Genomic DNA, 17,415 nt, shown 5'->3' on the forward strand with positions numbered 1-17,415 from the left:
AAGGCTACATATGTTTATCGTGTTGCTGCTTTCTTCCACTCGTCATTCTGCCTGGGCGGAGCTCAGGCCCACGCACCTGTCTGCAATTACGCTGCAACGTGTCCTGTCTGTATGGAGACTGAGAGCTGCCAGATTAATAATGTAGAACATGTATGTTCCGTGTGAGACAAAGGTATCTTTACGAAAACAGCAATGTACAAGCTGCTTATGTTCGACACTTTTAATAATTTTAGCTAGTTTTGATTAGTGTTTAGATGAAGTAGTTTATCTGTGCATTAATAAATTAGAAATGTGCAGTTTACATGAAATAAACACACGTAGGATGACCATATTTTGATTTCCAAAAAAAGAGGACACTCGACCCAGTCATGATAAACTTTAATAATACTGTTTTCTTGAAGAAAATAAGATAATTTTAACACATTTAAACGATGCCTTCTCGTTGCGGTTAATGCAGACCTTCCCAAAGTGTGGAGCCCGCCCAATAGGGGGTGGGGGGTGGCGCAGAGCCATTGCAGGGGGGCGGACAACAACGCTTGGACAGTTGTTTGGTGGTGGCTATTGCGGAGCTTCCACAGATTCAATAACATTAGCAAGTGATGGAGGCCAACTCCACCTAAACCAAGTTTAGGTGGAGTTTATTTTCGTTATGCTGACTTTTTACAGTCGGTTACAATAACTCGTACTGCGTACTAGCTAGCATGATGGATTTTATATACTGCTGGGCGGGTGCTATGATATTATTGATGTTGAACTTGTTTTATCTTATTTCATTTATAAGGTTAGTTATTAGAGTTTCCAACCGTCCCGTAAACGTAATCGTTTAGTATTCAGAGAAAATATTGTACATTTTGTATTGAGGTGAAAAGGAACACAGTTTGTCCCGGACTTCAGCTACAATGAAAAAGACACAAAGCTGAATTTATTCTGCGTCTTTGCTGCACAGCTGCCTCTTCTTCTCTTATTCTCTCCCCTCCCTCTCCTGTTTCTACTTCAATCATGAAACGAATCAATGATCAGCTGATCGGCTTTTCTCTCTTGTTTGTTTATCGCCCAATTTGCGCCAGAAAGAAGAAACCAGCGGATGTCGCGCTAAACAACAGCAGCACGTTTAAGCTTGATCAGCTGTTGTTAGAATTTATTTAATATTAATTTCTAGTATCAGCTGATGTTTGCTGGAGCCACCGCTGTAAAAGCTGCTGGTCAGGATGTCGGTTTGGATATGTGGTGAGAGGGAAACATGAGGATGAAACCAGGAGATGTCCTTACTGAATCATCAGAGCTGAACAGGTGATGGAGAAACAGTTTTACCTTTCAGGTGACATGAATGAGTTGAAGGGAAGTTATGAACTGTTTCTGAGAGACTAACAACACCAGGATCCTTTTCTAAGTAGCTGACAGCTGGTAACTGTGCAGGGGCAGCTCTAGCAAAGTTTTGCCATGTAGAGCATTAACAGGGAGACGGGGGCACAAAGAAATACTTTACTTTGTTATGTCATTTAAAAACTTTGAATAAATAATTATCTGAATCTTACAACAAACGTTTTCATCTGATGTAAAATGTATAGAAATCCATTATTGTACATAGTAATTTTTTTGAGGGTCCCAACATAATTTTGTCAGAAGTAGCTAAGTACTGTATATGATGCCAGTATTTTCCCACATTTTCTAGATACTGTACCAGTACTGTGTGTAAAATGCCATCAAAAAGTCAATTAAGTTTTATTCTTTCTCACCTGTCTTTCGATCTCCTTTCACTTTTTACAGGTTGCCATGTTAGAAAAAATATTTTGCCCTGTCATGCTGTTTATTGATGTGGCAAATGAATGGTTTATGAAAATATATCTAAATCTGTCATCAGTAATCAGTAATGATCATGTCTCACCTCTAGTCTCTTCTGTCTTAATTTCAGGTTTTCACCATGTGTTGTAGATAGTTCAGGAGGTTAACTCGACCAAGCAGTCTACTTTTGGGTACTGTTAAGAGTACCAGAATAGGGAGGATGGTGTAGGTTTAAGTTTATTAGATTGATACATATATACCAACAAGACAGTGTACATCACTGTGACAACAGCGTTTGCTTTCATTCAAAGGCTTTATGGTTTTTCCTATAATACCTGGTGGGCCGGTCTCTAGTCAAAATGCCCGGGCTAATTTTTTGTCCCAGTCCAGCCCTGCAGTAAAGTTACAGAGGGATACAAATAACATCAGGCTGATCCTGCCACAATTTGTTCCCCCTGTCTAAATCACGGACAAACAGTATCGTACAGCTGTTTATGTTTTTAAACCCATTTTACACAGAGGGGCAGTTTTTGAAAAATGTATGGATAGCAATAATGAATATTATTATACAGGAAAAAAACAACTACACGTAAGATAATTACACCGTGACGCCTGTGCCTTTCTAAATGGAGGGACAGTAACTGCGTGTGTATATATTCAAAAATACCCGTGTAGGTGTGGACGAGTTAGTAGTTAGTAGTTAGTAGTTTATTTTCTCACTACCTGAAATTTATTGCAGATTACTTTAATCTTTGCTTAATTGTTTACTAAATGTTTGAGGTGTGAAATAAACCGCAATGGAGCAAAATATGGGTGTGTGTGGTTGGAGGATGTGTTTGTGCGTGCACGTGTATGTGAGCGCGCGGGGGGGGGAGGAAGGCGCGGACATTTTTCTTGTAGAACAAAGGGGGCCCAGCAAAACAAAGTTTGGGAACCACTGCCCTAATATATGTTTATATCAATAAAGCTGAATTGAATGCAGTACGTGCAGAGAGCTGTGCTACAGAGCAGAGGTTTAGTGAGATATCCTGAGGGTTAACCTGGATTTACAGATTTGCAGAGGGGGTTCACATAAACACGGTTATGTGCCTCACATCTAGGCTGTATCCTTGGCTGTATCCCAATTCAGGGTCTGCAGCCTTAAAGGCTGCATATTAAGGCCGATTACGTCACAGCGGCGTGCCGAAGGCTGTCCCAATTTAAAGGTTGCTCAAAATGCAGCCCTCAAATGCGTCCTTCATTTCCCTGAATTTTAAGGCTGTGGCGGTGTAGACTTCGTGGCCCAACATATCCCACAATTCATAGCGCGGCAGTCGGTTTGGATAATTTTGCCGCAGACGGTAGAGGCGGAGCGGCCGGAGAGTAAACTGTTAAAAGTAAATACTGAATATTATGTCACTTATTTATGTGCGAATGTTTAATAATGAAGAACATTAAAACATTACTGTTGGCCACTTGTTGGCAAAGTTATGTGACATTAGCCATGTTTGTACTTTCAGCGTTTACTTGGTTTTAAAGCCTTTAAAATATACGCCGTTCAATAGTCGACCTTAATCTTACAGAGAATGTGATGATTTTGTGGATAATTAAAGTCAGTCATATATCCACAAACACAACAGGCTGAAAGTCAGTGATGCTGCTCGGTTTGCAGTCCTGAATATCATGGCACAAGCAGGATCCATTACACTGTTAATGTTAGCTATGTTATATTGCTGCCTCTGTTTGGTAGTGTCGAGCCAAACGGACTTTAACGTGTGTTTGAACGAGCTGACAGTTCACTCCTTAAGCTGAAAGAAAGATGCTTTAATCACAGGAGTCACACATGTGTCCACTGTACCATCTGGGAACTCTTCTTGTTTCGTAATAACACAAACACTAAATCCTCCTTCTCTTGTGCTGTTTTGTAGCAGTGTGTACACCTGAGACTGTCACCTGTGTGTCTGTCCTGCACTCTCTCTCTGTTTCTTTCTCTCTGATTGTGGAATAAAAGTATGAACATGTATTTATAAGTTACACTTGTGTTTGAATCCTGCAGCTCATCACACATTTGATTTCCATGTGTGACAACTGCAAGTGTCCAGAGTGAGGACAGACTGAGGGACCCACTGCTGCACATCATCTGTGAGGAATGTGTGTGAGGAAGAGGAGGAGGAAGAGCCAGCAGCAGCTGACAGATGGAGAGAATAGACAGACTGTTCCCTGTTTGTAGAGGACTGCTAGGAAAGTTTAGAATAACTATTTGTCTGTCCTGAATCAGTCTTATTAGGTGATGTTCAAATAATTTTATCATTCCAGTGTTTTCAGTGTGGGAGAAAGTACTCAGGGCCTTCAAGTTACACACTATGAAAGGAAGAAACAAGTTTAATATTCAGAAACCTAAAGTATGTATCAGCAGCAGAATGGAGCTAAAAATAAATGTTTGTTTCAGTTCTATGAAGCTTTGAGTATTTTGGATTAGTAGCACTGCTGTGTTTGTTGCATCATATTGCTGTAATTGTTTATATGCTTTATATATTCTGAGGTAAGTTGATCTATAGTGTTACATCATATTCTATAAGGATGTTATGTGTTTGGATACTTTCTGCCCAGTTTGACCCATTTAGCAGAAGTCAGCCTGTTTAAGGCTCTGATATCTATTCTGTATGACTTAAAGCAGTTATGACATGGTCTGGTTTTCTCACCCAATAAAGGAATATTTAATATATCAGTCTACTCTTCATTCTATCAGAAACAGTTTTCACAGCTCGTACATTTTTTTTTTTACACATATATGTAAGCACTGAGCCAAATTTAGTAATGCCAACATATTAAGCGAACAACATTTGTCTCTTATATATGATACACCTGTATATAAACTGTCAGAGATACTTGTCTTTGAATGAAGATTTAAGGTGATAGCAAATATAAATAACTGCAACTTGAATCTTTACTGAAGCTCAGTATTTGACACAGAGTTCAAGTTCACTGCTGTAATAACTAATAATGATTAATATTGATAGGTTTGTAGCATAAACCTATTCGCTGGAACGTTAAGGACAATTTGCTACACAGCAAAAAGCAAGACACAAGGCACCAAAGTTCTTTGTGTTACTCATGCATGAGGGAGACCTGCCTGGAGCCAAGTGTCGTTCCACCACTTGACCTCCGTCAGACTCTCAGCCAGGTTCCCCATAGCACTCCTTTTATTGTGGTTACATGAATATGCATAGGGTCATTAACATATAACATCTTACATAGGTAAACATGTGAACAAAGAATACTGTGTGTGTGTGTGTGTGTGTGGGGGGGGTCAGAGTGTGACCCCATAAATGACTTCCCTAAACCTACTGGTCTGGAAAGTCCAGCAGTTCATCTAAACAAAAGGCACTCAGACGAAAACAGATATAGCTACGTTTATCCTACCGTAAAACAATAAAACAAGGTACGACCTCTTCCCATTAGTGATGGGATTTCCGGCTCTTTTTAGAGATCCGGCTCTTCCGGCTCGGCTCACTAAAAAGAGCCGGCTCTTTCGGCTCCGAACCGGCTCTTCAGGTTGTTTTGTTGCTTTAATTATTTAATCATTAACAATAATATAAAATTATGCAGAAAAGTAATTACTAATGTAAAAAAAAGTGGTTTTATTTATATATGTTTATATATGGCCCCTAGGGACAAAGCACGTACAAACTCTAAAGCATATACAAACTCCAAAAAGCACGTACAAACTCCAAAACACATTTCTAGCGTTTACTGAACTTCCAAAGCAGAGCTACCCAGATCACTTAAATTACACAATTGAAAGCATGTGTGTATTGTTTGTGTATTTATAGACAAGCACTTATATTTATTCAAATAATTTTAAAAAAAAGTTCATTTACCTGTTACTACCACACACCAAATCCGGTTGTTGATAGTTCCTGGCTTGTGTAGCCACTAGGTAACAAAAGCTCAACACTGCGCCCTAGCATCCTGGAGCACTTCTGTTGTCTTTTGTACGTGATTCTGAGTTTGTACGTGTTTTGGAGTTTGTACGTGCTTCTGAGTTTTTACGTGTTTTGGAGTTTGTACGTGCTTCTGAGTTTTTACGTGTTTTGGAGTTTTTACGTGTTTTGGAGTTTGTACATGCTTAGGAGTTTGTACGTGTTTTGGAGTTTGTACGTGCTTTGTCTCTAAGGGTCACCATAAATATACTTTATTTATTCACTCCATATAAAATGTAATAAATAAATCATATAATACAAAAAACAACTATTTACATTTTGAACTTTTAACTATTTAAATTTTCAGCTTTTTCCTTTTAAACAAATTTAACGTGAAACAACACAAAACACTGCAAACCACAACACAATTAAATATAAATTAAAATATTAAAACAAAAAGAAGATGCACATTCTCTGTCATATGGACCTGCATGATTTCTGAATCCTTTATAATCTGCAACTGAAAATAGTGGATGATTACTATACCTTTCTAATGTGACGTTGTTGTCCCTCGCTCTCTTTCTCTCTGGCTCTGTTCCTGAGCTACTGCAAGTGTAACTAACGCCCCTCCCCCCTCTGCCCAGCGCAAAGTACAGGCGTGCATGCGGAGTTTAGCAGAAAAAAGGGCGAGAGAGAGGGTGAGAGAAAGAAAAAAAAAACCCTCACGGCTCCCAATAAGGAGCCGGCTCGCGTCGTTCACTTCAAAGAGTCGGCTCTAAGAGCCATTTCGTTCGCGAACGACCCATCACTATCACGGAGAAGGTGGCGAAATCTTTGGAATAAATACCCTGCTCGCAGTCGGGACTACGAAAAGTGCTGATCTTTTCGTGAGAAGGTAAACGTAAGTATTGTTACATTATTATTACAGAAAATTATTACTTTTTAAATGTTACGATGGCCGAGATGTCCTTCCGATCTCATTTCTTTGTTTACTATGGATGTAAACAAATAAAAATCCTCTAGTTTTATTGTGGATCCTCTTGCTTTATTGTCTACGCAGCAGATTACTTCTAAACGTTGGTGATAAGGCTGCGCTTGTGATCTTGGACACCCGACACCGGCCGTTCGGCTGCTCGTATCCCGTGTAGTCTCCACGGTGGCGGGCGCGCAGCGCGGGTCTGGCCGCTATTCAACGTGGCCGCATAGCAGAGAAGCGCCATTTGGGGGAAGCATAAGGAACTTTTTTGACATATTTCACTGCGTGTTGTACACTACGTGATGAACTATGCATGTGACAAAAAAAGAATCTTGAATCTTACTATTCACATGTGCTATGTCGTGCCAAATTAGACGGCGCAGGTTTAGGCTGCGCGAAGAAGTGTCTTTGTTTCGCGAGAAGCAAAAAGAGTGAAAAATTAGTATCGTTACATTCAGTTTGGGGCTACGACAAAAAAAAAATGTTTTCACGTGGTGTCGACGTGTCGCGCTGGGGACACTGACACTGACACCAAGACCCAGACCCATGTCCTGGCAGCGGGCAATGGTGCTACTCGTGGCGCGCAAAGGTGCGCCTAGTGGACCGCTGGAGGTGTTGCAACGCCCCCCGGACACACAACTTTCTCTGATTCCCAGTAACATAAATGTTCATGTTCATCCTTCTAAAATAAATGTTTTTCTGATTCAAAGTGATCTTGTATTGTTATTTAGACAATTTCTATTTTATTTTAGAACAAAACAAGGTAATAAGCATTTGGTGTATGCAAAAAATGATAAATCTGATATGGCACTATATGACATTTAGTGTGCTCCTGCACAAAAAATAATAATGGATCAAAATGAATGTTGGTGCCAATGTTTGGACCATCTAAAGGCCTAATTATAATAACAATCAAATATTACTTCAAATGTATTTTATGAAAAATATTTACGTTTTTAGTTTTATTCTGTTAAATAAAAAACAGGGCGCTCATGTACCCAAACTGGTATTTAAAGGGTTAAAACAATGAAAATATAATTAAAACTTGATATGGATATTTTAAGCAGAAGTAGTTTTAAAAGACTGACTCGTTTAAAGTGAAAAAAAAAAATTAATATACAATATTTTTAGAGCACTTTTTGGGGCGGGACCAAAAGGATGGATTTTTTAAAATGTGCTCCTGCACAAAAAATAATAATGGATCAAAATGAATGTTGGTGCCAATCTTTGGACCATCTAAAGGCCTAATTATAATAACAATCAAATATTACTTTAAATGTATTTTATGGAAAATATTTATTTATTTATTTATTTATTTTCTGTTAAAAAACAGGGCGCTCATGTACCCAAACTGGGATTTAAAGGGTTAAAACAATGAAAATATAATTAAAACTTGATATGGATATTTTAAGCAGAAGTAGTTTTAAAAGACTGACTAATTTAAAGTGGAAAAAAATATTGATATATAATATGTTAGAGCACTTTTTGGGGCGGGACCATTTTTGGTCCCGAGGACCACGAAAGGATGGATTTTTTAAATTGTGCTCCTGCACAAAAAATAATAATGGATCAAAATGAATGTTGGTGCTAATGTTTGGACCATCTAAAGGCCTAATTATAATAACAATCAAATATTACTTCAAATGCATTTTATGAAAAATATTTAAGTTTTTATTTTTTTTCTGTTAAAAAACAGGGCGCTCATGTACCCAAACTGGTATTTAAAGGGTTAAAACAATGAAAATATAATTAAAACTTGATATGGATATTTTAAGCAGAAGTAGTTTTAAAAGACCGACTCATTTAAAGTGGAAAAAAATATTGATATATAACCTTTTAGAGCACTTTTTGGGGCGGGGCCATTTTTGGTCCCGAGGACCACGAAAGGATGGATTTTTTAAAATGTGCTCCTGCACAAAAAATAATAATGGATCAAAATGAATGTTGGTGCCAATCTTTGGACCATCTAAAGGCCTAATTATAATAACAATCAAATATTACTTTAAATGTATTTTATGGAAAATATAATTTTTTTAATTTGGTGGAAAAAAATATTGATATATAACATTTTTAAAGCACTTTTTGGGGCGGGACCATTTTTGGTCCCGAGGACCACGAAAGGGTAGGACTTTGAAGTTTTACAAAGAGTTAAGATAATAACAGGAGTAAAAATAAAAAAGATAACTTCTCTACACCCCGAACGAGCAGCCAGTTGGCTGCCTGTGTAGAAATGACATTTGCAGCGGGACAAAATCATATTAAAATGTTTTTGTTTTGTTTTTTTAAATATACAGGTCATTGTTTGTATTCTTAACTCCAGTGTGGGGATCACGTAAAAATTGTGTCTGTTAACGTAGAATTGTGACTTTTGGGCTCGTCTTTTGCGATTTGATCATCTAACGGAATTAAAGCCACAAACTTCCTGATTGATGCACTAATTGAGCTTTTGAATGCCCTGTCTGCAACTGCCAGCATACTGACCGTTACACGACCATAACACAGATAAAAAATAAAATAAACTTTTTCATTGACCAAAGAAAATAAATTGCTTGAAAAATGATAGCTATCTGGCATGCTGTTATCTAACATGCTTTTTACTCTATAGATAAAAACACAAAATAATGCCCATGCATTTACTCTCCTCCTAATAAAACCCTAAAAGTGTGACTTTCCCTTATTGCAACCTTTAAATGTCTACAGTGTCACCAAATCACAAGGTCAAAAGGTCAATCAAAAGGTTTCAGGACTGTTTCTTGATTATTTTTTTAACCAAGTGAGCTCACCAAGATCTTCATCATTAAATAGAATTTGGGTTTGTGATAATGCCAGTTTTTTTTAGTTTTCCATGATCTGACTTTTTGCAATTTATATTTCACACCAGCCTCTGAGCAAAAATGCCACGCTCTGCACCCAAGCCTCAAACTGACAAGCACAGACGTAGGTCATCTGTACAGGTGATCTCACCTGCAGCAGAGCAGAAAGGGGAAGATATAATCCCAGGTCACTTGACCCGGACCCAGTGGACAAATATGTTGCTTCAGGATGCAGATGAGGCAGTGGGGGAAATCTTAGATGAACTGCTGAGGAAGGTCATGAAAGGATGTCTTGATGTGTATACTGAGAGCCAGGTAAAACTGAGAAGCTTATCAGCTTTTTGTTGTTTTTTTCTTTTACAATCAGTTCAACATTAATGTTATAATACCTACAATCATTAAGCAAATACTTTGTCTTGATTTTATCCATAAATAATATATATTGCATTTCACATCTGTGATATTGTCTGTCTTTGGCAATAAGCTACCACCTTTCTCTGCATCTTGGGCCAAGAGGTACCTCACACAGATTGTAGAGCACCAAATCTTGTGCCTAGATGAGGGAGAAGGACCAGGCGAAAGATCAAAAACAGAAGATTCTGAGCCTCTGCCACCAATTTCCGATGCCTGGGCTCAAGGATGTGTGCCTGTTCTTATCCATCAACAACATCTTGCTGCACAGGAGGTACTCTTATCAGTCTCTTCTATTTGTTTTCTATTCAAATGCCACCATTAAGTTATTTGTATTCACATCTACACTATATCTATACCCAGCCAACATGTATATATGGGCCCCACCTGGTTTTTGCGCGGGCTGGATGGGTATCATGTGGGCATGGGCTCAAACTGGGCTTTTTGTATGGGGCCTACTTGGGTTTTTCACATTAAACCCATATGGGGAATCCCAAGTGGGCGCTTTTAGTAGGTCCTAGCAGGGTCAAACATGGGAAACACTTAACTTGGTCCAAAATGGGAAACACACGTAGGACCCACTTGGGTTTTCCACCTAGGATAGACATGGGCTAACACAGACATTTAAGGATAGGCTGTTGTTGTGTGCCCCAGGTGGGGCAAAGTGAGGTAATCAATATATGTTTTAGTATCGATGACACAGGTGGGGCCCACCTGGTCAAACAATATGGGTTACACATGGGCAAATGCAAGTCAGAACCTAAAAACATGCCTATGTGGGCCCCATATGGGGCAAAGTGAGGTAATCAATATATATTTTTAGCACTGATGACACAGGTTGGGCCCACCTGGTCAAACTGTATGGGTCCCACATGGGCAAATACCAGTCAGACCCTGAAAACATGTCTATGTGGGCCCAATATGGGTTATGTTAAGTTAATATGGGCTTATATTTTATGTGGGTTCAGGATTGTTTAGTATATATGGGACCCACTTGGGTTTCTCACATCAAAACCATATGGGCAAAACCAAGTGGAAACATATAGCAGGTCCTTGCTGGGTCAAACATGGGAAAGACTTAACTTGGTCCAAAATGGGAAACACACGTAGGGCCCACTTGGGTTTTCCACCTAAGATAGACATGGGCTAACACAGTCATTTAAGGATAGGCTGTTGTTGTGTGCCCCAGGTGGGGCAAAGTGAGGTAATCAATATATGTTTTAGTATCGATGACACAGGTGGGGCCCACCTGGTCAAACTGTATGGGTCCCACATGGGCAAATGCCAGTCAGACCCTGAAAACATGTCTATGTGGGCCCCATATAATCTGATACATATCTGATGTTTTCGAAAGCGACTGCTGTTCGAATGGTCATGTTGCATTAACTCCATCTTTTACATCAGTGACACAAGACAGACACCAATTATCAGCGCCCAAGAAGACACCGTGAACGCTTCCTGACCATCCCGCGCGCGGGGCGGGGGGGGGAGAGAGAGAGACGCGGACATTTTTCTTGTAGAACAAAGGGGGCCCAGCAAAACAAAGTTTGGGAACCACTGCCCTAATATATGTTTATATCAATAAAGCTGAATTGAATGCAGTACGTGCAGAGAGCTGTGCTACAGAGCAGAGGTTTAGTGAGATATCCTGAGGGTTAACCTGGATTTACAGATTTGCAGAGGGGGTTCACATAAACACGGTTATGTGCCTCACATCTAGGCTGTATCCTTGGCTGTATCCCAATTCAGGGTCTGCAGCCTTAAAGGCTGCATATTAAGGCCGATTACGTCACAGCGGCGTGCCGAAGGCTGTCCCAATTTAAAGGTTGCTCAAAATGCAGCCCTCAAATGCGTCCTTCATTTCCCTGAATTTTAAGGCTGTGGCGGTGTAGACTTCGTGGCCCAACATATCCCACAATTCATAGCGCGGCAGTCGGTTTGGATAATTTTGCCGCAGACGGTAGAGGCGGAGCGGCCGGAGAGTAAACTGTTAAAAGTAAATACTGAATATTATGTCACTTATTTATGTGCGAATGTTTAATAATGAAGAACATTAAAACATTACTGTTGGCCACTTGTTGGCAAAGTTATGTGACATTAGCCATGTTTGTACTTTCAGCGTTTACTTGGTTTTAAAGCCTTTAAAATATACGCCGTTCAATAGTCGACCTTAATCTTACAGAAAATGTGATGATTTTGTGGATAATTAAAGTCAGTCATATATCCACAAACACAACAGGCTGAAAGTCAGTGATGCTGCTCGGTTTGCAGTCCTGAATATCATGGCACAAGCAGGATCCACTACACTGTTAATGTTAGCTATGTTATATTGCTGCCTCTGTTTGGTAGTGTCGAGCCAAACGGACTTTAACGTGTGTTTGAACGAGCTGACAGTTCACTCCTTAAGCTGAAAGAAAGATGCTTTAATCACAGGAGTCACACATGTGTCCACTGTACCATCTGGGAACTCTTCTTGTTTCGTAATAACACAAACACTAAATCCTCCTTCTCTTGTGCTGTTTTGTAGCAGTGTGTACACCTGAGACTGTCACCTGTGTGTCTGTCCTGCACTCTCTCTCTGTTTCTTTCTCTCTGATTGTGGAATAAAAGTATGAACATGTATTTATAAGTTACACTTGTGTTTGAATCCTGCAGCTCATCACACATTTGATTTCCATGTGTGACAACTGCAAGTGTCCAGAGTGAGGACAGACTGAGGGACCCACTGCTGCACATCATCTGTGAGGAATGTGTGTGAGGAAGAGGAGGAGGAAGAGCCAGCAGCAGCTGACAGATGGAGAGAATAGACAGACTGTTCCCTGTTTGTAGAGGACTGCTAGGAAAGTTTAGAATAACTAATTGTCTGTCCTGAATCAGTCTTATTAGGTGATGTTCAAATAATTTTATCATTCCAGTGTTTTCAGTGTGGGAGAAAGTACTCAGGGCCTTCAAGTTACACACTATGAAAGGAAGAAACAAGTTTAATATTCAGAAACCTAAAGTATGTATCAGCAGCAGAATGGAGCTAAAAATAAATGTTTGTTTCAGTTCTATGAAGCTTTGAGTATTTTGGATTAGTAGCACTGCTGTGTTTGTTGCATCATATTGCTGTAATTGTTTATATGCTTTATATATTCTGAGGTAAGTTGATCTATAGTGTTACATCATATTCTATAAGGATGTTATGTGTTTGGATACTTTCTGCCCAGTTTGACCCATTTAGCAGAAGTCAGCCTGTTTAAGGCTCTGATATCTATTCTGTATGACTTAAAGCAGTTATGACATGGTCTGGTTTTCTCACCCAATAAAGGAATATTTAATATATCAGTCTACTCTTCATTCTATCAGAAACAGTTTTCACAGCTCGTACATTTTTTTTTTTACACATATATGTAAGCACTGAGCCAAATTTAGTAATGCCAACATATTAAGCGAACAACATTTGTCTCTTATATATGATACACCTGTATATAAACTGTCAGAGATACTTGTCTTTGAATGAAGATTTAAGGTGATAGCAAATATAAATAACTGCAACTTGAATCTTTACTGAAGCTCAGTATTTGACACAGAGTTCAAGTTCACTGCTGTAATAACTAATAATGATTAATATTGATAGGTTTGTAGCATAAACCTATTCGCTGGAACGTTAAGGACAATTTGCTACACAGCAAAAAGCAAGACACAAGGCACCAAAGTTCTTTGTGTTACTCATGCATGAGGGAGACCTGCCTGGAGCCAAGTGTCGTTCCACCACTTGACCTCCGTCAGACTCTCAGCCAGGTTCCCCATAGCACTCCTTTTATTGTGGTTACATGAATATGCATAGGGTCATAAACATATAACATCTTACATAGGTAAACATGTGAACAAAGAATACTGTGTGTGTGTGTGTGTGTGGGGGGGGGGTCAGAGTGTGACCCCATAAATGACTTCCCTAAACCTACTGGTCTGGAAAGTCCAGCAGTTCATCTAAACAAAAGGCACTCAGACGAAAACAGATATAGCTACGTTTATCCTACCGTAAAACAATAAAACAAGGTACGACCTCTTCCCATTAGTGATGGGATTTCCGGCTCTTTTTAGAGATCCGGCTCTTCCGGCTCGGCTCACTAAAAAGAGCCGGCTCTTTCGGCTCCGAACCGGCTCTTCAGGTTGTTTTGTTGCTTTAATTATTTAATCATTAACAATAATATAAAATTATGCAGAAAAGTAATTACTAATGTAAAAAAAAGTGGTTTTATTTATATATGTTTATATATGGCCCCTAGGGACAAAGCACGTACAAACTCTAAAGCATATACAAACTCCAAAAAGCACGTACAAACTCCAAAACACATTTCTAGCGTTTACTGAACTTCCAAAGCAGAGCTACCCAGATCACTTAAATTACACAATTGAAAGCATGTGTGTATTGTTTGTGTATTTATAGACAAGCACTTATATTTATTCAAATAATTTAAAAAAAAAGTTCATTTACCTGTTACTACCACACACCAAATCCGGTTGTTGATAGTTCCTGGCTTGTGTAGCCACTAGGTAACAAAAGCTCAACACTGCGCCCTAGCATCCTGGAGCACTTCTGTTGTCTTTTGTACGTGATTCTGAGTTTGTACGTGTTTTGGAGTTTGTACGTGCTTCTGAGTTTTTACGTGTTTTGGAGTTTGTACGTGTTTTGGAGTTTTTACGTGTTTTGGAGTTTGTACATGCTTAGGAGTTTGTACGTGTTTTGGAGTTTGTACGTGCTTTGTCTCTAAGGGTCACCATAAATATACTTTATTTATTCACTCCATATAAAATGTAATAAATAAATCATATAATACAAAAAACAACTATTTACATTTTGAACTTTTAACTATTTAAATTTTCAGCTTTTTCCTTTTAAACAAATTTAACGTGAAACAACACAAAACACTGCAAACCACAACACAATTAAATATAAATTAAAATATTAAAACAAAAAGAAGATGCACATTCTCTGTCATATGGACCTGCATGATTTCTGAATCCTTTATAATCTGCAACTGAAAATAGTGGATGATTACTATACCTTTCTAATGTGACGTTGTTGTCCCTCGCTCTCTTTCTCTCTGGCTCTGTTCCTGAGCTACTGCAAGTGTAACTAACGCCCCTCCCCCCTCTGCCCAGCGCAAAGTACAGGCGTGCATGCGGAGTTTAGCAGAAAAAAGGGCGAGAGAGAGGGTGAGAGAAAGAAAAAAAAAACCCTCACGGCTCCCAATAAGGAGCCGGCTCGCGTCGTTCACTTCAAAGAGTCGGCTCTAAGAGCCATTTCGTTCGCGAACGACCCATCACTATCACGGAGAAGGTGGCGAAATCTTTGGAATAAATACCCTGCTCGCAGTCGGGACTACGAAAAGTGCTGATCTTTTCGTGAGAAGGTAAACGTAAGTATTGTTACATTATTATTACAGAAAATTATTACTTTTTAAATGTTACGATGGCCGAGATGTCCTTCCGATCTCATTTCTTTGTTTACTATGGATGTAAACAAATAAAAATCCTCTAGTTTTATTGTGGAACCTCTTGCTTTATTGTCTACGCAGCAGATTACTTCTAAACGTTGGTGATAAGGCTGCGCTTGTGATCTTGGACACCCGACACCGGCCGTTCGGCTGCTCGTATCCCGTGTAGTCTCCACGGTGGCGGGCGCGCAGCGCGGGTCTGGCCGCTATTCAACGTGGCCGCATAGCAGAGAAGCGCCATTTGGGGGAAGCATAAGGAACTTTTTTGACATATTTCACTGCGTGTTGTACACTACGTGATGAACTATGCATGTGACAAAAAAAGAATCTTGAATCTTACTATTCACATGTGCTATGTCGTGCCAAATTAGACGGCGCAGGTTTAGGCTGCGCGAAGAAGTGTCTTTGTTTCGCGAGAAGCAAAAAGAGTGAAAAATTAGTATCGTTACATTCAGTTTGGGGCTACGACAAAAAAAAAATGTTTTCACGTGGTGTCGACGTGTCGCGCTGGGGACACTGACACTGACACCAAGACCCAGACCCATGTCCTGGCAGCGGGCAATGGTGCTACTCATGGCGCGCAAAGGTGCGCCTAGTGGACCGCTGGAGGTGTTGCAACGCCCCCCGGACACACAACTTTCTCTGATTCCCAGTAACATAAATGTTCATGTTCATCCTTCTAAAATAAATGTTTTTCTGATTCAAAGTGATCTTGTATTGTTATTTAGACAATTTCTATTTTATTTTAGAACAAAACAAGGTAATAAGCATTTGGTGTATGCAAAAAATGATAAATCTGATATGGCACTATATGACATTTAGTGTGCTCCTGCACAAAAAATAATAATGGATCAAAATGAATGTTGGTGCCAATGTTTGGACCATCTAAAGGCCTAATTATAATAACAATCAAATATTACTTCAAATGTATTTTATGAAAAATATTTACGTTTTTAGTTTTATTCTGTTAAATAAAAAACAGGGCGCTCATGTACCCAAACTGGTATTTAAAGGGTTAAAACAATGAAAATATAATTAAAACTTGATATGGATATTTTAAGCAGAAGTAGTTTTAAAAGACTGACTCGTTTAAAGTGAAAAAAAAAAAATTAATATACAATATTTTTAGAGCACTTTTTGGGGCGGGACCAAAAGGATGGATTTTTTAAAATGTGCTCCTGCACAAAAAATAATAATGGATCAAAATGAATGTTGGTGCCAATCTTTGGACCATCTAAAGGCCTAATTATAATAACAATCAAATATTACTTTAAATGTATTTTATGGAAAATATTTATTTATTTATTTATTTATTTTCTGTTAAAAAACAGGACGCTCATGTACCCAAACTGGGATTTAAAGGGTTAAAACAATGAAAATATAATTAAAACTTGATATGGATATTTTAAGCAGAAGTAGTTTTAAAAGACTGACTAATTTAAAGTGGAAAAAAATATTGATATATAATATGTTAGAGCACTTTTTGGGGCGGGACCATTTTTGGTCCCGAGGACCACGAAAGGATGGATTTTTTAAATTGTGCTCCTGCACAAAAAATAATAATGGATCAAAATGAATGTTGGTGCTAATGTTTGGACCATCTAAAGGCCTAATTATAATAACAATCAAATATTACTTTAAATGTATTTTATGGAAAATATTAATTAATTTATTTTTTTTCTGTTAAAAAACAGGGCGCTCATGTGCCCAAACTGGTATTTAAAGGGTTAAAACAATGAAAATATAATTAAAACTTGATATGGATATTTTAAGCAGAAGTAGTTTTAAAAGACTGACTCATTTAAAGTGGAAAAAAAATATTGATATATAACCTTTTAGAGCACTTTTTGGGGCGGGACCATTTTTGGTCCCGAGGACCACGAAAGGATGGATTTTTTAAAATGTGCTCCTGCACAAAAAATAATAATGGATCAAAATGAATGTTGGTGCCAATCTTTGGACCATCTAAAGGCCTAATTATAATAACAATCAAATATTACTTCAAATGCATTTTATGAAAAATATTTAAGTTTTTATTTTTTTTCTGT

The 17,415-nt window shown here is 38.6% G+C and overlaps 1 protein-coding gene across 1 annotated transcript; it reads left to right on the forward strand.

The window, feature by feature from the left end:
- Positions 1-9,078: 9,078 nt before the first annotated feature.
- Positions 9,079-10,213, forward strand: LOC148102898 (uncharacterized protein C2orf81 homolog). The gene is made up of 2 exons (XM_087840251.1): positions 9,079-9,788; positions 9,958-10,213. Exons 1-2 carry the CDS (start codon positions 9,555-9,557, stop codon positions 10,207-10,209), a joined length of 486 nt encoding a protein of 161 aa, XP_087696377.1. The 5' UTR covers positions 9,079-9,554; the 3' UTR covers positions 10,210-10,213.
- The last annotated feature ends 7,202 nt before the right edge of the window (positions 10,214-17,415 follow it).

The sequence above is a fragment of the Neolamprologus brichardi genome, chromosome 4, assembly GCF_056152115.1.
Source record: "Neolamprologus brichardi isolate AB-2024 chromosome 4, ASM5615211v1, whole genome shotgun sequence".
In the NCBI taxonomy this organism is placed as follows: domain Eukaryota; kingdom Metazoa; phylum Chordata; class Actinopteri; order Cichliformes; family Cichlidae; genus Neolamprologus; species Neolamprologus brichardi.